The sequence below is a fragment of the Equus asinus genome, chromosome 7, assembly GCF_041296235.1.
Source record: "Equus asinus isolate D_3611 breed Donkey chromosome 7, EquAss-T2T_v2, whole genome shotgun sequence".
Lineage (NCBI taxonomy): Eukaryota > Metazoa > Chordata > Mammalia > Perissodactyla > Equidae > Equus > Equus asinus.
The window spans coordinates 99,753,809-99,773,748 of NC_091796.1; the positions used below are offsets into that span (position 1 = coordinate 99,753,809).

Here is a 19,940-nt window from a genome sequence, read left to right on the forward strand (position 1 = left end):
TGAGGAATACGGTCAGAGCAAGGTCTTTTCTATTGGTTAGAATGTCATATTGATCAAAAGTTTCAGTGAAAAGCTAATAAAGATGTTAAACCAAATGATAGCTTGCTTCTTATATATTTAGCTAAAATATTTTTTAAAAATTCAAAAATTACAGTGTATTTCTGAAAATTCAGAAAAGAGTAGCACTGGGACTTATTAGAAATTAGTTAAATTTGCATGTGTTCACTATTTAAAATATTCTTCTGGACTTACTCCTCTTAAGGTTGAAAACTTTTAAAAGTTTAAATAGATCCTGGCATTAATGTATAAAGGTTGATTAAAAATACAGTGTAGAATTGGGGAGAACTTTAGGTTTTCTAGTTTAGCCTTTCACATAGTGCGTAAGTCTCTTTGAACCTCTTACTGGAAAGTAGTCTTCTTGAGAAGTGATGGGTTGATTTAATTTAGTTGCTGTTGAATAATTTAAAAAACTCTCTTTATAGACTGTGTTAGAGTTGGACAGAATGGAAATGTCGATGGATGCCGTAAGTACACTCTCTTTACATTATGTTGAAAGGAATATTTAAAAATTGGCAGACACTCATCATTAATGTTTCACAGTTTCATTTTAAACTTTGAACTTAGTTTCAGAAAAAATTTTATGAAAAAGACTTGTTGGATCAAGAGAAAGAAAGAGAAGAACTACTTCTTTTGGAAATGGTATGTTTTCACGTGCACACACACATATTCTTTTCTGACTGATATTAACTATGATTTGTTATTAAACTTAAATGATTTCTTTCAATTTCACACTTTTTTCCTTCAATATGACTAAAGAAGAATCCTGATCTTCTGAAATCTGTTCTTTTGTGAACTGGAAGAAAAACTACATTTGAGAGCCTTTTTTTAAAAAAAAAACTGCTTTATTGAAGTATAATTGACATACAATTAACTGCATATATTGCAAGTTTACAATTTGATGAATTTTGGCATATGGACATATCCATGAAACCATCACCACAATCAAACTACCAAACATTTCCATTCCCTCAGAAGTTCTCTTGTGCCCCTTTGTAATCTATATCTTCTACTCCAGTCCCCAGAAAACACAAATCTAGTTTACAACCAGAACTTATATAAATTCAATCATATTCTGTAGTCTCATTTTGTCATGCTTCTTTCCATCAACTTGATGATTTTGGGATTCACCTATGTCGTTGTATATATCAACAGGTCATTCCTTTTTATTTCTGAGTAGTATTCCACGTTATGAGTGTACCACAATTTGTTTATCTACCTCTTAGTGGATATTTGGGTTACTTCTGGTTTTGGGATATTACAAATAAAACTGCTATGATATGAACGTTTGTGAAGAAGTCTTTGGGTGGATATGTGTTTTCGTTTCTCTTGGGAAAATACCTAGAAATGGAATGGCATTACGTTCCCATCAGCTGTGGTGGAGGGCTTCGCTTTACCCCATATCCCCTCTAATGCTCAGTAGGGTGGGTATGTCATGGTGTCTCACTGTGGCTTCAAATTGCATATCCTTGATGCCTAATGATGTTGAGCATCTTTTTTGTTTATTGGCCATCCTTATCTCTTATTTGATAAAATCTGTTTTCAGATTTTAAAGTGGGTTATCTTATTGAGATGTAAGAGTTCTGTGTACACTCTGAATACAACTCCTTTATCAGATGAATATTTTATGAATATCTTTTTGAAGCCTGTGGCTTATTTTTTCATTTACTTAATACAGTATCATTTGAAGAGCAGAAGTTTTCAATTTTGGTTGATAAGTCCAACTTATCAATATTTTCTCTTATAGTTCATGCTTTTTTGTTCCAAGAATCCTTTGTCTGTTCCAAAATTAGAAGGACTTTTTCCTGTTTTCTTCTAGAAATTTTAGTTTTAGGTTTTACATTTAGGTCTATGATCCATTTCAAGTTAGTTTTTATATATGCTTATTTTTTCCATCTGAGTATTCAATTATTCTAGCACTATTTGTTGACAGACTTTCCTTTCGCTGTTGAATTGCCTTAGCACCTTTTAAAAAAATCAATTGTCCATATTGTATATTTCTATTTCTTGACTCCCTGTTCTGTTCTACTCGTTTTTGTGTTTGTCTTTTTGACGGTTCCTAACTGTCCTGAACAGTGTAACTTTATGAAAGTTGAAATCAAGTAGGGTAAGTTTGCCAACTTTTCTCCTTTTTAATTGCTTTGGCCATTCTAGGTTCTTTGCATTTTGATATAAAGTTTAGAATCAGTTTGTCCATTTCTATTAAAATCCTGTTGGAGTTGTGTTAATTAAGATTGATCTATAGATCAGTTTGGAAAATTGCCATCTTAACAATATGAGTCTTCTAATCCGCGGACATTGTCTACCACTCCATTTATGTAGTTGTCTTTACTTTTTCCTCAATAATTTTGGTAGTGTTGAGCTCAAGTAAGTCTTTTGTTAGACTTATTTCTAGTTAAGTTTTTTGGCATTATTGTGAGTGAAATTGTAATTTTTAATTTCACTTTCTAGCTTTTTCTTGCTGGAGTGTAAGAATGCTGTTGATTTTTGTACATTAACCTTGTATCTTGCAAACTTGCTAAGTTTGCTTATTTGTTCTGCATGTTGTTTTTTAGATTTTAAAGGATTTTCTATGTGAGCCATTATGTCATCTTTAAGTAAGCAAGACTACTTCTTTCTATTCAATGTTTATGCCTTTTCTTTCTCTGTTTTGTCTTACTGCAAGGTCCAGGACCTCCAGTATAATAAAAGTGAATAAAAGTGATACAAGGGGGCATGCTTGTCTTTATACTGATCTTAGGGAGCACCATTAGGTACTATGTTACCAAGGGCCTTTATCAGATTGTGGAAGTTTTCTCCTGTTCCTAGTCTGCTGAAAGTTTCTATGAATGATTGTTGCATTTTGTCAAATGCTTTTTCTGTGTATCTAGAAATGATATTTGGTTTTTCTGTTTCATTCTGTTAAAACTGAATTACTTTGATTTTTCAAACGGTAATCCAATCTTGTGTTTTGGGGATAAACTCTCCTTGGCGGTGGTGTATTGTCCTTTTCTCTATTGTTGGATTCTTGGCTACTTTTTCAAAGGAATTTTGCATCTATAGTCATAGATTCATAGTGAAGTTGGTCTCTAAATTCCTTTTTTGGGTCTTTTAAATTTGGAATTAGTTACTCTGGCCTCATGAAATGAGATGGGTAGTATTGCCGTTTCTTCTATTTTCTGACAAAGTTTGTATACAATTGCTTATTTCCCCCTTGAATGTTTAATAGAAGAATTCACTAGTGAAGCTGTCAAGGCCCAAAGTTTTCTTTTTGGAAAGGATTTTGATAATTGATTCAACTACTTTAATAGATATAAAACTATTCAGATTTCCTGTTTCTTCTTTTGTCTATTTAATAAATTGCTTTTTCCCCCCAAACATTTGTCTGTGTCATCGAAGCTGTCAAGTTTGTCGGTGTAAAGTTGTTTACAATATCCTTATATTGTCCTTCTAATATGTGTGGGATCTATGGGGATAACCCTTGTTGCATTCTTATCTTAGTGATTGATGCTCCCTCTTTCCTCTCTCTCTCTTTTTCTTTTTTGGGATTGTTTTTTTGGTGGTTTCTCTGGAGATTACAATATGCATACCTAACCTTTTAGAGTCTGCTCATTGTTAATATTGTGCCACTCCACCTAACAATGATACAGACGCCTTTACCCACTCCATGCCTTTCCTGATGTTACAGTTATGTGATTACATCTGCATTGAAAACCCCACCAGTCAGTGTTACAATTTTTACTCTAAGTCGTCATCGGTATCTTGAGGAACTTTAAACTTCTGTGTTTACTCATATGTACCATTTCCAGTGCTTTTCATTAATTCCCTAGGGTCCAAATTTCCTTCTGGTATTTTTTTCCCTTCAGCCTGAAGAACTTTCTTTAGCAAGTTTTGAAATGCAGATATTTTGTGACCGATCGTCTTGGTTTTCCTTTATCTAAAATGTCTTCATCCCTGAAGGATGTTTCCTTTGGATGTGGAATTCTGGGTTGACAGTGCTTTGAGGATGTGCCTCTGTCGTGTTCTGGTCCCTGTAGCATCTGATACAATAGCTGCTCTCATTTGAATTCTGTCCCGTATGTAATGTTGTTTTTCTCTGGCTACTTTCAAGAATTTTTCTTTTATCTTTTGTTTTTAGCACTTTGCTTTTGATATGTTTAGGCATAATTTACTGCAAATTTGCTGAGCTTCCTGAATCTGTTAACATGTATCATTCCCTAAATTTGGGAAGGTTTGAGCCATTGTTTATTTCAATATGTGTTCTATCCCAATTCCTCACTCTTCTGCTTCTTGGTTTCCAATTATGCATATGTTTGATCTTTTACTGTTGTCCCACAGGTCCGTGAGGCTTTGTTCTTATTTTTTAACTCTATGCTACTCAGAGTGAATAATTTCTATTGACTCATCTTCAGTGTCACCAGCTCTTTTCCTGTTCTCTCCATTTGCTGCTGAACCTATCCAGTGAATTTCTTTTTTTTTATGTTGAGGAAGATTCACCCTGACCTAACATCTGTACCAGTCTTCCTCTGTTTTGTATGTGGGTTGCTGCCACAGCATAGCCACTGACGAGTGGTGTAGGTCTGCACCTGGGAAGCGAACCCAGGCTGCTGAAGCAGAGCACACCAAACTTAACTACTAGGCCACGGGGCTGGCTCTTATCCGGTGAATTTTTTATTTCTAGTATTTTTCAGTTCTGACATTTCCATTTATTTCTTTTTTATATTTTCTATTTCTTTGCAGAGAATTGTACTTTGTGAGTAAAAACTTAAGTGGAAATCTTCTGAAAAGTAAATTCCATTATTTCAGCAGTCTTCTAAGACAAAGGTTAAAGTTCAGTGTTGCCAGTGGTAGAAGCTGCAGAGAATAAGCAAGCTCTAAAAATTTTTAGGACTGAGTGACCTAAACCCAAGACAAAAATAAGACACTAGGAAGAGACCCACAGATGATCCTGATAATTGGAGTTAGCAGACAAGGACTTCAAAACAGCCGTGATTAATATGATTAAGATAATAAAGAAAAAGATGGAGAAAATAGATAATGCTACTGTTAAGCCCACTGAATGATATTTTATTTTTCAGCTTCACCTGTTTTATTTTCAGTTCTAGAATTTCCATTTGGTTCTTTTTTATGTAGTCCAATTGTATGTGAAAGGTTTTTATCTTGTCATGTGTTTTCTCTGTCTTTTTCTTTATGTGCACTTGAAAAAAGCGTGCATTCTTCAGTTGAGCGTAACGTTCTATACCTGTCAGTTATGCCAAGTTTGTTCAGAACTTGACGTGTCTATTGATCTTCTTGCCTGCTTGTCCTATTGGGATAAAGGACTCGAGTTTTGGTAACATTTTGTTTCTTGGTCTGGGACCTGCTTATGTAGCTATGTTCATCTGGGCAAAATTCAGGGAGCTGTGTACTTATAATCTGTGCACTTTCTCTATGTATTATTATACTTCAATAAAACATTTTAAAAATTTTGAAAAGACTATTTTCTTTTCTCTCAATCTTTTTAAAGAAAAGTGTTATTTTGCCATTTACCAATCAGAAATGGAAATGACCAATAGTGACAAGTATTTTGCTGATGAGAATTGGTAAATACCTTCTAGGAAAGAAAGGCTCATTACAGCAATGATATGAAACTCATTGTTTTAGCTTGACAAACTCCTGAAGGCACAATTCTGTAGATGTTAAAAGGACACAAATCAGAAAGAATCTTGACTTCTTTAGACACTAATTTGGGGAAAAAATGCTTCTTTTAGGCATTTTTGTGAACTATATTTGTATCTGTAAAGCTTACAGTAATTTCTCATTAGAACGATTTTCTAAATCTGTTTATGCTTACCTTTAATAATAGGAACAATTAGAGAAAGAGAAGCAGCAGAATGATGGAAGGCCCATGAGTGATAAAACCTTTGAAAAGAAGCGTAAGTAGTTTTCCTGTGGCTTCATCACTAGGTCACACAGTGGTGTTCGTCCTGGCATTCTGAAAGCCCATGCTGACTTTTTAATTTGATAGGAAAAATTGCTCCACATTCTTTCATTTTTTTAAAAAAGCTGATTTTAAAAATTGGCTGCTTAATGTGGTAGAGATTTAGAAATACGTGAATAAATGGGGAGGTCAGGGTGGAGGTTCAGAGCCTTCAAAGGGAAGTTTAAAGTTTGATCAGCAATAAGATTGTGAAGTTGATCACTGAATGACTAAGATTGAAACACGTAGATGTGTGAAGTGAGCATACTTGGGAAGGAGTGCTGCTAGCTGGGAATAGTGATTCTTATTCTCTGTGTTGTCTTCTATGTTTATGGAGAATAATAAGAACTCAGAGGAAGTTATAGCACTTAAAACAGAGTTTGTTTCAGGTCGAGACACTAAGACACCAGCAGCTCTGCCCAAGAGCCTCCCCATTGCTGTTGCTGGGCCCTCTTCTGGCACCTCATCAACAAGTAAGAAGCCACTTCTTTTCATGTCTCCTTTTTCCCTTTTATAAAAATTAATTATAACGAAAGTCACTCTGTTAGGTGAGACATATTATTCTAAAGCCCTTTTGCCTTTTATAGTTCATTGTTTTGGGAGTTCTTAATGGGCAATAGGGGTCAGAGATAGTCAGCTCAAACTAAGGAGAGGAAGCTAGACCAGGTGTTTTATACAAATTGGTGGGAGCTGGAGAGGGAACGAGATTGGGACCGCTAATGATGAACTGAACAATTGCATTTTCCTTCTGCTTATTACTCTAGGCAAAGAAATCAAGAAATCCAAATTGATTCGAAGCCAGTCTTTTAATAATCAAGCTTTTCATGCAAAATATGGCAACTTAGACAAGTGTACTAGGTATGATCTGTCAGCTATTCATGTTTTAACTTAATTTTTATTTTATAGTCATGCATCTTTATGTGAAATAGTTACATTATTATATAAAATCAGAATTAATGTTGAGTTTTTAATAGGTCAATAATTTGTAAGTTTTCTTCTGTAAAGATTATTATATTAAAAAATAGTAGTCTACCAGTTTCCATAAGAATAGGTATCCTAGCATTCTGGGAAGACTGCTGCCATGATGCTGTATAATAACATCATGTAATCCGAGTGTCATTTTATGAGGAAGAGGGTACTATGTCACATATGCCGCTCAACTTCTGAATGGGTATGGATGTGTCCCATTTGCTAAATGGATGCGGACATCTATTTGCTATTAATATTGTTTCTGTCTATAAAGAAGCCACTGGCATGTTTCTATGGTAGAGTGATCGCAACAGAGTTCTTCAAAAATAGATGAATGTCTAGTTTCCACTTCAGCCCCACAGGCAGAATTATAAACAGTTAAGGTTAGGAGAGGGGCCGACCTGGTGGCAAAACGGTTAAGTTTGCACGTTCCGCTTCTCTGCGGCTCGGGGTTCGCCGGTTTGGATCCTGGGTGTGGACATGGCACTGCTTGGCAAAAGCCATGCTGTGGTAGGCATCCCACGTGTGAAGTAGAGGAAGATGGGCATGGATGTTAGCTCAGGGCCAGTCTTCATCAGCAAAAAGAGGAGGATTGGCAGTAGTTAGCACAGGGCTAATCTTCCTCAAAAAAAAAAAAGATTAGGAGAGAATCAGCATAAATTAAATGACCATGATTTTTTATATATGTCGCACACATATAGTGTATAACAGCTGCATATCAATTGACAAGCAAAGTAATTTTAAGGAAACATAAATGTCTTTAAAAGTATTTATTGAGCTAGCCCTGATGGTTCAGTTCCTGGGTGAGGAACCACACTGCTCATCTGTCAGTTGCCATGCTGTGATGGTGGCTCACATAGAAGAACTTAAAACTATACACAACTATGTATTGGGGCTTTGTGAAGGGAAAAAGGAAGAAAAAAGGAGGAAGATTGGCAACAGATGTTAGCTTAGGGCAAATTTTCCTCTGCCAAAAAAAAGTATCAAGAAAAATAACATGTTATGGAAAAAACCCTGATTTTCTTTTATTAAAGATATTATTATTAAAGATAGCTTATTCTAGATTTTCAGCTATATTTTTGGACATTATCTATAGATCTGTTTAGAGTTCCTAGCCAACAGAGTGATCTCAAGATGGACAAAAGAGATTAGACCTAAAGATAAGTTATTTCCAGGAAAGTTTTATTCATACTGCCTGTCTTGTCTGAGCATCAAAAGAAAAACCATTATTCTGATTTAGGAAAAGTTTAAGGAAATGCTTTTTTTTAAAAGACAAAGTAATTGTTGTGAGGCATGGAATGTAAAAAGGAAATGAGAAAAGTTGCAAGCGTGTTTCATAAGTAGAGGAAAGCTTAAAAAAAAGGTTAGAAAAGGCTAAGTGTTGGATGACTGGGACTGAGAGAAGCATGATTCTTGTATTTTAAACTAAATCATGTTCTTTTCTAGTAAAAGTTCTGCAGCAGCATATACTCCTTCCGTTTCAGCAAAGACTTCTGTGATTTCACTAACTGGTAAGTAGAAATCCGAGCTCTTCAGAAATTTGCTGAAGTTGATAAAATATGATTTTCTTTAAATGACCTATTTCTTTATTTCTAGATACAATGTTTTTCTTAAATTTCTGTTTATCAAATACCTAAGAAGTTAAACTTTGCACTAGAAGTTGAGAAAATACTTGACTATACTGTTTTGTTTCCACTGTGTCAGAGTTCAGTACTGTTAGAAGAGAAAAAGGACAGTGACAGGGTTGGTTTTTCCATAGTCTGAGGACCTGTGAGGCATGGAATCAAAGTTTCTCCAGTAATTTTTAAGGAAGTTGAAAACAGTTGGGCTTCACTGTGGATCATATGCCGCTAAAATTTGCAGTATTGTGTATTTGAAAGTTTATCCCAGGGGCTGACAAACTTTTTCGGAAAGGGCCAGATAGTAAATATTTTATTTAGGCTTTGTTGGCCAAATTGGTTTCTGTCACAATTACTCAACTCTGCTGTTGAGTAAAAGCAGCCATAGACAATATATAATGAGTGGGTATGGTTGTATTCCAGTAAAACTTTATTTACAAAAACAGACCGCAGGCAAGGTTTGGCCCACAGGCTTGCTGTTAGTTTGCTGACCTCTGGCTTATGTAATGCAACGTAGAATTATACCCTGAGTAAGGGAAAATATATTACTAAAAATTGCTAGTGGCAGAAAGTATATTTTTAACTTTTTGCCTTGGAAAATATTGGTTGAAAATTGTAATAGTGATCTATGGTAATTTTTTAGTGTGAATAATAGCAAATCTATTCAAAGGTCTGAAATGTTTAAAAGGTTAGTTACACTTCCTCTATAGGTTGCACTTTGAGTATTCTTTCTTCCTTTTCCTCTTACTGTGTTCTCATTGTTCTCATGAGCATATACATGCACTCGCTGACTGTTCTGCAAACAGTGTGTTTTCATTTGCCAGAGCAGAAAGTCTGTCCGATATTAAAGCGTTGACATTCATATGCAGTGTGTGAGCAGTTCTACAAGGTAGACTGAGTATCCTAAGAAACCTGAAAGAAGTCGGTAACAGTTGCTGAAGTGAAGTTACCAACGTTTCTTGAAGTGAGGGCTATAAATAATAAAACTCTTTATTACTTTTATCTCAACCAAACAGTGAATTGTTTAGGAAACATTTCAGGGTTTCATAACTTTATTTACAATATAGAGTGCCTTTAAAAATTGTCAATGTACATGGAAAGTCAGTTTGAATTAGCTCAATTTGGAGCTATTGGTGCAAATGATTATAGATGTCCGTAAGGGGTTCTTCAAACATGGGTGGGTCTCTTCTGGCCTCTTGGAGATGACTTCTCGCAGCTATAAATGAGCATATTTATTCATGGACTTGTAACAATTCTTTCCAAGAAATTTCTTTGCCTAAATCATTAAGAATATTGATTCAGAACTGGTTTTTTAAAAGTTTTAATTATGTGCATTGATTTCTTTAGTTTTTACTTTGCTAGCTCTTGTCACCTTGAGAATCAACAAAGTGTTTATGATGGTACAGATCCTGAAATTTAACATCCAAAGTCTTAAATAAAAGCATGTATTTTATAAGGGTAAATCTTTTATTAAAATATTTGGAAAATACTCTATCCCTCTCTCTATTTTGGGGACAGAGAATATAGGTTGAATGAAATACCTCCTAGGTTATTATTATTTATTACTTCATGAAGTACAGGCTGAGGAAAAAGTCACTATACAATCACACATCTGATCTACGAAGAGAAAATGGGAGCAGAACGTCTCCTAGCAATGCATTAGGTGTTTATGTAGAGAAGAGACTTTATTTACTTGTGGGACTTAAAACAGGCTTCAAGATGGTTATGTCATTTGAGATGAACCTTAAGGTATGCTAGGAGTTTGATAGGCAGGGACAAGTATGGAATAACACCCCATGCAGAGTGTCTGTCATAAACAAAAGTAGAGTGTTGGTGTCCTCAGAGAGCAACAGCAGGCCAGTTTGGCTGGAGCATGGAGTGGTGTTGCATGGAACTGAAAGGAAAGATCCAAGTCATGGCTTGAAAGGTCAAATTGAATATTTTTCGATTAACGTGAGCCCATCGTTAACGTTTGGTGACATGGGTCTGTCATCTGCTGCCACATTCCACCCAAGGCCATGTGGGAAAGAGAAAGAGAGTGCTAGGCGGGATTCAGGGGAGCACGTGGCAGAGTAGCCATTGTTAGTGGCTCTGGAAATTGATGGAACTCTTTCGGAAAGCAGTTTGGTGAAGTTCATCAGGGATCTTACTGTTTAAAAATACTCTTTGACTCAAAAAAATCCCATTTCTAGTCATCTGTCATGAAACAATAAAATAAAATACATAAAATGTGATAAAAATAAGTCATAATGTGCACCCTTGGTATGATGGGATAAAAATGACACTTTGTTGTCTTCCCTCAAACCCATAACCCTAGTCTCATTGTAAGAAAAGCATCAGATAAATTCTAATAAGAGGGGCATCCTACAAAATATTTGACTAGTATCCCTCAAAACTGTTAAGGTCATCAAACACAGGAAAGGCTAAGAAACTGTCACAGCCAAGGAGTGTAAGGAGAAGAAGGAGACCTGACAAGGAAGTGTCTTGTGGTATGCCGAATGGGAGCCTGAGACAGAGACAGACATTTAGGGAAAGACTAGAGACATCTGAGCATTGTGAATTTCAGTTAATAATGATGTGGCACCGTTGGCTCACTGATTGTAACAGTAATAAGTGTCGTGCACTAATGTCTGGTGTTGATAACAGAGGAAACTGGGTGGGGGGGTAGATGGAAATTCTTTGTACTGTGTTCTCAATTTTTCTGTAAACCTGGAGTGTTTAAAAAAATAAAGAATTTTAAAAAGTAACATTTACAATAACTTCAAAAGCATTAAGTGCTCATGGATAAATTTAGCAAAATGTGTGCTATATGTACACTAAAAAATTCGAAACATTGCTGGATGGAATTAAAAAAGACCTAGATGAATGGAGAGATATACCATTTTTTTGGATTGGAAAATTTAATATTATGATGTCAATTCTTTTTAAATTGATCCAGAGATTTAATGAAATCCTGGTCAAAATTCTAGCAGTCTTTTTGTAGAAATTTATAGGCTGTTTCTAAAATCTATATTAAAATGTACAGAACTGAGTATAGTCAAAACCGTTTTGAAAAAGAAAAACAAATGTGGAGAACTTAAACTACCTGATTTCAGTACTTCCTGTCAAGCTCCGTAATCAAGAGCCTGTGGCTTACAGTGATGTGTATAGTCAGCTGAGTTTCAACAAAGGCTCCAAGATAAATCACTGATGATGGGATAGCATTTTTAAAAAATGATGCTGGAACAATTGGATATCCGTATTAAAAACCCCAAAAAACCGAACCTCAGTTCTTATCTCATACTGTAAACAAAATTAACTCAAAATGTATTGTACACTGAAGCATAAAAGCTAAAACTGTGACATTTCTCATGAAAATATAGAAGGAAGTCTTTGTGATTTTTGGAGTAGACAAAGATTTTTCCGAACCATAAAAAATTAATATATTGGACATGATCAAGATTTAAAATTTTTGCACTTTGATGTAGAGCACTGAAAAAATAAGAGGCAGGACACAGATTGGGAGTAAATATTCTTATTACACATACCTGATAATGGACTTGTATCCAGAATGTACAAAGAAATCTTTAAACTAGTTTTGTTGTTAGTGCCGTCAAGTTGATCCCGACTCCTGGTGACCCTCTGTACAGCAGAGCGGAATCCTGCTGGGTCTCTCTGCGCCATCCTCTCCCCTTCTGGCACTGTATCAGACAATGCTCCGCTGCTATTCACAGACTTTTCATGGCCAACTTTTCAGAAGTAGGGGGCCAGGTCCTTCTTCCTAGTCTGTCTAGTCTGGAAGCTCCACTGAAGCCTGTCCACCATGGGGGACCCTGCTGGTATTTTTAATCCCAGTGGTGTAACTTTCAGCATCCCAGCAACTGGCCACAGTGTGACAACTGACAGATAGACAGTGTGGTTCCCTGACTGGGAAGCGAACTCATCCTATGGTGGTGAGAGCATTAACCACTAGATCACCAGGGCTGGCCATTAAAACTAATTATATAACTAGTTTTAAAATGGGAAAAAGATTTGAAAATGTACTTCACAGAAGAAGATATATAAGTAAGTACATGAAAAGATACTTCACATCTGTAATCATTAGAGAAATGCAAATTAAAAGCAACAAAGAAAAGAAACAGAAGGAAATACCACTTCAAACCTACTAGAATGTCTAAAATTTTAAAAGCTTACAGTATCAAGTGTGTGTGAGGTTGTGAAACAGCTCTCCAGAACTCTCATACGTTGCTGGTGGAAATGCAAAATGGTACAACACTTTGGACAACAATTTAGCAGTTTCTCAGACAGTTAAATAATATACTTACTATGCAATCCAGCAGTTCCACTCCTAGGCTTTTACTGAAGAGAAATTAAAACATATATCCACACACAGACTTGTGTACGATTGTTCACAGCAGCTTTATAGTAGTAGTCAAAAACTGGAAAAAATCCAAATGTCTGTCAACAGGAGATGGATAAACAAATTTTGGCATATCCGTACAATGGAACACCAGTCAGCAAGAAAAAGGAATGAAGTACTGATAGATATGACAGCGTGGATGAATCTCAGCACAGTTATGCTGAATGAATGAAGCCAGACAAAAAACGTTATATGCTGTATGATTCCATTTATATAAATTCTAGAAAATGCAAACTCATCAGTTTGCAGGAGGCAGATGAGTGGTTGCCAGAGTGGAGGAGGGGATTACACGGGGGCAGGAGGAAGCGTTTGGCAGTGATGCGCCGTTCATGCTTGCTCCACCACAGGGGATGGCTTCACAGGTGGATACCTATGTCAAAACCTTAAACTTGTGTAGTTTATTGTATATAAATTATACCCTTAATAAAACTGATTCGAAAAGAAGAAGTAGTCAGCTGTCATTGACCTTTCTTCTCTTAGGTTAACATCTTTCTTTGTATATTCAGCATGTCTGACTCTATTTGTGTGACTTTCAGATGACTCGTTCCGGACTCGTAATGCCAACAGTGTGCCAGCTTCCTTTTCTCCTAATACTCCCCTCCCGAGCACCTCCCGAGGGACAGGTAACTCCGCTGATGCGAAGAGCAGTGGCAAAGATGCACAACCACGGAAGGCTACCTTGTAAGTAACCCAGTGACCTACTGCTGGGTCGACTGTCCTGGTCTTTTCTCTGTGCACGTTCCTTCCCACGTAAATACTTCCCAAAGAACAGAACTTGTCTGTAAGGAGGAAATGTAAATTAAAAGGGATTATTACCACATGTGCCTGTGTGATGTTAGATACTTTACATGAGACGATTTGTATGTGGCAAAAACATTGTAACCTTAGGGAATCAACAAGAAACTTTAAATGGCTCCCAGTAATATCCGAGATCTCTTTAGTTTTCTGTGAAATCTTTGCATTCAGGGAGTTTATCTCTGAGAAGGCGCTGGCTGTAATTGCATCCTTTTAAACAACTAGCTTAAGTAGACAGTATTTAATTGCCCAGTGCTCAGAAGGATGGGTACAGCTGATGCCACTTAAATATTACTGTGGCGTATAATCCAGAGCTGGAGATTTCTGCAGACTATGCTTGTTCTTAAAGTTGAGCTTATAAAGGGCCTCTCCTTCCCACTGGGGGTCCTTTTTATGCACTATTTGTATCTTGTTTGAATTGCTAAATCTTTGTTTCTTTTAGTTTAAACATCTAAGAGGGTGGTGCCATAAAAATCACCGTGATGAGAGCTCAAATCAAGGTAGAAGTGATTCAGCCAGGACGCTCAAACCGTAGTTACAGGCTTATTACTCTTTTATCCGGGACGCTGGAACCTTCTGATCAGAACAGAATTTAAACGGGATTCAGATTTTCTTTTAAATGTATTTCACTTAATTCATGAATATTTTCTAATAAAATCTTTTTTAGGAGAAAATCTTTTCGCAGAAACTCCACACCGGAGTCCTCTTTTAGGAACTGAACTATATTGTAATTTATTCTAAATTTTAATTGGCTATTGGTATATACATATATAGATGTATTCAAAATTCATTCGAAAATTACTAATAAATTTGTTGAATGGAGCTCAAGGGAAGAGTAGGACTGTAAAAAAAGTAATCGTAGATAGAAGAGGTGATATTGCTATTACAGATTAGTAGGATTAACACAGAGGGTACTTTTATTTACAGAGAATGCTCTTTGCCCCTACAGTTATTGCTCTGATGATTATACTATGTAAGGTGCATTGAAAAGTGATGAGAACAGAGGCAGAACAGGGTAGTGGTCTATGGAGAGTGTGGAGCTGTGCCTTCTGCCCTGATTCCAGCAGCAGCCAAGTCGCCGTGTACAGTGCGGTTCAGCACCCTGGGCCTCATTGTGCCCATCTGTAAATTGACAGGGTTGATGCCTGGTTCATCCTCTAAGGTGCCTTCCACTTCTGGCATCCTGAGATCCTTCCTCTCTGTCCCCCTAGAGCCTCTTCCTGTCAAAATATTGCCCTGGGATTCTTGTATTGAAGAACATATTTAATAACATCAGAATGTAATTCATTCTCTTCTCAACTTACTTTTCTAAGTGTCATAGGCTGTTATTTTGCTGAGGAAGATTCACCCTGAGCTAACGTCTGTGCCAGTCTTCCTCTGTTTTGCATGTGGGTCACCACCACAGCATGGCTGCCAGTGAGTGGTGTAGGTCTGTGTCCAGGCGCTGAACCCGGGCCGCCAAAGCAGAGTGCACTGAACTTAACCACTAGGCCACAGGGCTGGCTCCTAGGCAATTTTTTAAGTAAAGACCATTGAAACCTAATGTATTTATACCAGCTCTCCTTTATTTCAGATTACTATCTTTATCTGTTCTTCATGTTTTTCCTTTTTATAGACTGAATTTTCTCTTAGTATATTTTCTCTTACTTATGGTATATATATATATAACTGATGATTAAAAAAAAATGAAACTAGAAACAAACGCTCTGCTAACAAATCACATCAAGTGTGTTTCTTCTTTTCTGACTGTCCTGAAGGAGGAGTATTGGTGTCACAGCTGCTGCTTTCACATGTGGCTGAGTACTCAAGGCTGTAACGGTTTCCACACAGTGTGGTTCCAGCTGGGACTTTCTCATGAACGCACACTGCCATATAGCTGGAATAGGGGACCGGGGTCTGCAGTAGTCTTGTTTCTATGAAGTGTTATCCACAATTCAGTGTCATGCCATATCCAAGTGAAAATATCTCCTTTTAGAAAAATAAGTTGAGAAGAGAATGAATTACATTCTGATGTTATTAAATATGTTCTTCAATACAAGAATCCCAGGGCAATATTTTGACAGGAAGAGGCTCTAGGGGGACAGAGAGGAAGGATCTCAGGATGCCAGAAGTGGAAGGCACCTTAGAGGATGAACCAGGCATCAACCCTGTCAATTTACAGATGGGCACAATGAGGCCCAGGGTGCTGAACCGCACTGTACACGGCGACTTGGCTGCTGCTGGAATCAGGGCAGAAGGCACAGCTCCACACTCTCCATAGACCACTACCCTGTTCTGCCTCTGTTCTCTGTTATTTGAAGTGATTTCAGGAAGTATTAATTATCTCAGTTTTTGTTTCTGAAAAAATTCTATGCAATACATTCTCCAACTTTTCCGCGTCATAGAGATGACACATCTGGTATTTAGGAAGTACAGGAATGCATCATATTTTATGTCTTTTAAGGCCAAACAATTGATATATGTAAGCCTGTGTTAATTTCCGTTATGGTTTTACAAAAAAATTTAGGAAAAGATGTATAAATTGAATTTAATGCTCTGTTAGATGCACATAGGATTTGGTAATAAAGGTAATTCCAAGTAATCTTTAATGCGTAATTCATTTTTTGACTTAATCAGAATTCCCATATAGTAGGTTTATTCAGAGTAGATTCTGTTTATTTCTTTACTTTGAAGGCGTTATGTGGATAAAGTTTTTCATGTTTTGTTGTCTTTTTTTTCTCTCTTTCTTTCTTTTTCTCTCCTCACCTGGGCCCTCCCTTCCCTCCTTCTTGCTTGACAAAGAAAATCTAGAAAATCTAATCCTTAAATCGTCTGCTTGATGAAGGAGGCAAAACGAAGACAACTGGAGATAATGTGATGGATGGACAGAGGCTGAAGTGATGGCGGGGCTTTTTTTTTTTTAAAGGAATGGAAAAGAGAGACCTGATGGCAGCTGATGTTACAGTTACCGTGTTTGAAATTAGCTTCCCTAGGAGGTATGGTATATATTTCTTGAAGAATAATGTGGTAACAGAATTCCAGCATTATAGTGAAGTGTAGCGAAAAACAACTTTAGGTATGTGCTTTTAACTACTGCTGCAAAAGAGGCAAGTCAGCATTTATTTGTGCAGGAAACCATCTATTTAATTGTTCTAGAGTTTTAGCATTTAAAAATTATATGAAAGTCCAAATAAACTGAAATTGCTTTAGCCAGATAATCACTTGGAGGGGGTCTGGGGCCTCAGACAAACTGCGTTTTCTCACGAATTTCCAACCAACTGGAGTCACACGGAGAAGGGTACCAACGGCCGCCCGCCATTTTATCAGTCCTGTGATTGTGGCGAGCACGTGTTGTACAGGGGCATCCCGAAATTTAAATCTATCAGCGAGAATTCTACAAAGATGTCTGATAACTTTTAGCTACAACTACCTTCAAAATAATAGATTGATGATTTCCTTTATTTCCTAGAAGAATTTATTTTATAAATACTTTGTTTACATTTTAGATTGTACCTGTCCTCACTTAATTTAAAATGATGAATCTAGTTAGAATCAGCTGTTATTCCAAGCTATCATGCTTAAGCTATGTCAACAGCATTTATTTGTACTAATGCTAATATTTCCATCAAAATTTGCCTGTGGAATATACAGTTCTTAATTTTAAAATGTCAGTTCTTGAGATATACTGTATGAAGCTATTGTCAGCTTCTGTATTTCACAATGCAATCAGCATATAACTATATTGATATTAGAAAAACACTTGTTTTTTAAAAATATATTGATGTATGATAAAGATGATCTAATTTGTGAATGCATATGAGTGTGTGGTTACTTTTTATAATGTGAAATAATGAATAGTGAATTTACTCAAAATAAAACATAGGTTAATGAGATACCTGTGTTTGTGAAAAAAGCTTTAAATACCTTCCTGCAGTTTTTATTCTGTAATTAAAGAGTGAGGCGCTTCATTTTTAAGTAATGAGTAAGAAGCACACTGATGTCAGTGTGTATTACCCAGGGGAGAGCACTCAGCAGGAGACTTTTCCATGCCATTGGTTTCCCCTTTTCCTTCTGATGGCCTCTTTTTGGCTATTTTTAGTGATTCTTAATATCTTTCATTTAAGGACAATCAGACAAATTAAGGACAAATGGAATTGTTCCACTACTCAATTTGTCAGTAGTTAAAAATTGGGCAGGTATGAGAAACTTGGCAATACTGGCTAAATGAATTTAGTCCATTCTTTGTGGATTTCATTTAACTATTTTAGTGACGTCACCCACGAACATCACTAGCGTGGATGTGAACACATGATGATGTAGGAGGGTGTCTGTGGTGCTTAATGGGACATCAAATGGCATCAGTTTCCCCAACACTTTTATTCATAGTCAGCAATGACTCTGTTGCTTTAAACAAAATGGAGAATTTCAGTTTATTTGTTTAATAATAAATTTAGCGGAGTTAGGAGCTTCTGTTTTTCATCATGCGTGCAGGAGAACAGCAAAGCGATTGACAGAGAGAAGTCACTACTACTTATAAAGTTCAGGAATATACAGAAATCAGCTGTAGTCTTATTCCTACTCACTGAATTATCAATTAAAACAGTTAAAATTACTTTTGCAAGTTTTCTTTTTTTTCCACAGAACATGATAATTTCTAAAGTTGATATGATTTGTTAAAATTATACTTCCAAGGACATATATATAAAAACAGAGTAAAAAACAAATTGGTGACAGTTATGAATAGCCGTACATATGTTGATTTACACCATAAACAAGATTGATATTCTTGTAAAAGTTCTCAGCTTAACAACTTATCAAATAGACCCTTTAAACCAGTTGTATGACAGCCAGACCTGTGTCCGACTGTAGCTGCAGCGAAATTGAGACATCTCCTTCATCTTTTTATTAATTATGGGAACTTGATTTTTAAGGATAGGTTCTAGAATTTCAGTAGTAAGCATAACGAGCAAAAAAACTGACTCCTCGTAGAACTCAGTTTTACTGGCAGAAATGGAGATAAGGCTAAAAAAAGGATTTTACAGATAGCGCGTGCACACGCACGTGTGTGTGTGTGGAAGTTTCTAAACCTTAAGTATCATGAAGCCTTGTTACGCTATGCGGATTTTTACCCCTCTCTTGAAACCTTGAACTTTTTTTATAAGATTGGTTACGTTTTTCATTGGTCTGCATTTTTTCATCAGGCATGTATAAGTTGGAAAATCTGAAGCCTAGTGTCTTAGGAGCTTCTTTAAGCATATGTGGGGGAATGTTAACAAAATTTTTTGAGTAGAGAATAGGGCCATTTTCTGCCTTAAAGAGTAATGTGTTAGATACAGTTACTCTGCTGTTACTGTTTGGCAGTGCATGTGGAGAGAGGAAGGGAGGTTTGATCTGCATGTTATACGAATCCTTCAGTAATAATGAACCCAACCTGGGTGGGCCCATATTTATTCCAGAAGGTATTTATTCTCTTAGACTTTCTTTTCTAGATTTCATTTCTTAAAAGTGAGTAATTTGAACCCTCTTTTATTTTCCTTTCTACTATTTTTCCACAAACAAACCTGACTAGTTGAACACTAACAAGTCACTCTCAGATAGGAAGAAGGAAGAGTGAAAGGGGCTGGGGCACTGGAGTCAGGAGACCGGGTCTCTGACGCCGCCCGCGTCACCCTGGGTACCTTGGGCGAGTGTTTTCCTTCCCTGAGACGTACTGTATGAGTCATCCGTTAGTGCAGTAGGCACAGCGCATAAGGTCCACAATACTGTTAGGGGCCCATTAAGATGTTTTACTTCTTGCAATAAGCAAGTTATATACTTTGACTGCATTGGTCTAAAGGAAAATATAATCTGGAATATATTCATCATTAAACCACTGCAGTCATAAAATATAATTCTTAACATACATATATATATTTTTTAATGGAGGCAGGAGCCTACTAAGGAAAAAGTGCCTAGGACCCATGAAAATCATAATGTGGCCCTGTCTCTGGTTCCCCATTTCTTCCCTTTGTAAAATGAGGCTGTTGAAGTAGATGATCTGTGGCTCACTAACGCCTCTGCCAAATGATCTGACGCACCATGGAGTAGACGGGGCTGGGTGGAGGCAGCTGCTGTGATCAGGACTGACTGTAGCTCTTTTCTTCTAATTTTAGCCAGCAAGAAATGATTCTCTAATAGATTAAAA

General features: G+C 36.6%; 1 protein-coding gene across 4 annotated transcripts in view; it reads left to right on the plus strand.

Moving 5' to 3' along the window:
- The window catches only part of PPP4R4 (protein phosphatase 4 regulatory subunit 4), a 102,375-nt gene extending 84,726 nt beyond the window's left edge, over positions 1 to 17,649 (plus strand). For 3 of the 4 annotated variants that reach the window (XM_070514234.1, XM_070514232.1, XM_070514233.1), the window contains 8 exons: positions 483 to 524; positions 625 to 699; positions 5,882 to 5,951; positions 6,385 to 6,468; positions 6,760 to 6,853; positions 8,411 to 8,475; positions 13,519 to 13,663; positions 16,559 to 17,649. In XM_070514234.1, the coding sequence (XP_070370335.1) occupies positions 483 to 524; positions 625 to 699; positions 5,882 to 5,951; positions 6,385 to 6,468; positions 6,760 to 6,853; positions 8,411 to 8,475; positions 13,519 to 13,663; positions 16,559 to 16,583 (600 nt within the window). In that variant the 3' untranslated portion in view covers positions 16,584 to 17,649. The remainder of the gene's footprint in view (positions 1 to 482; positions 525 to 624; positions 700 to 5,881; positions 5,952 to 6,384; positions 6,469 to 6,759; positions 6,854 to 8,410; positions 8,476 to 13,518; positions 13,664 to 16,558) is intronic. The other variant, XM_070514231.1, reaches the window with a different exon arrangement.
- Positions 17,650 to 19,940: the final 2,291 nt, after the last annotated feature.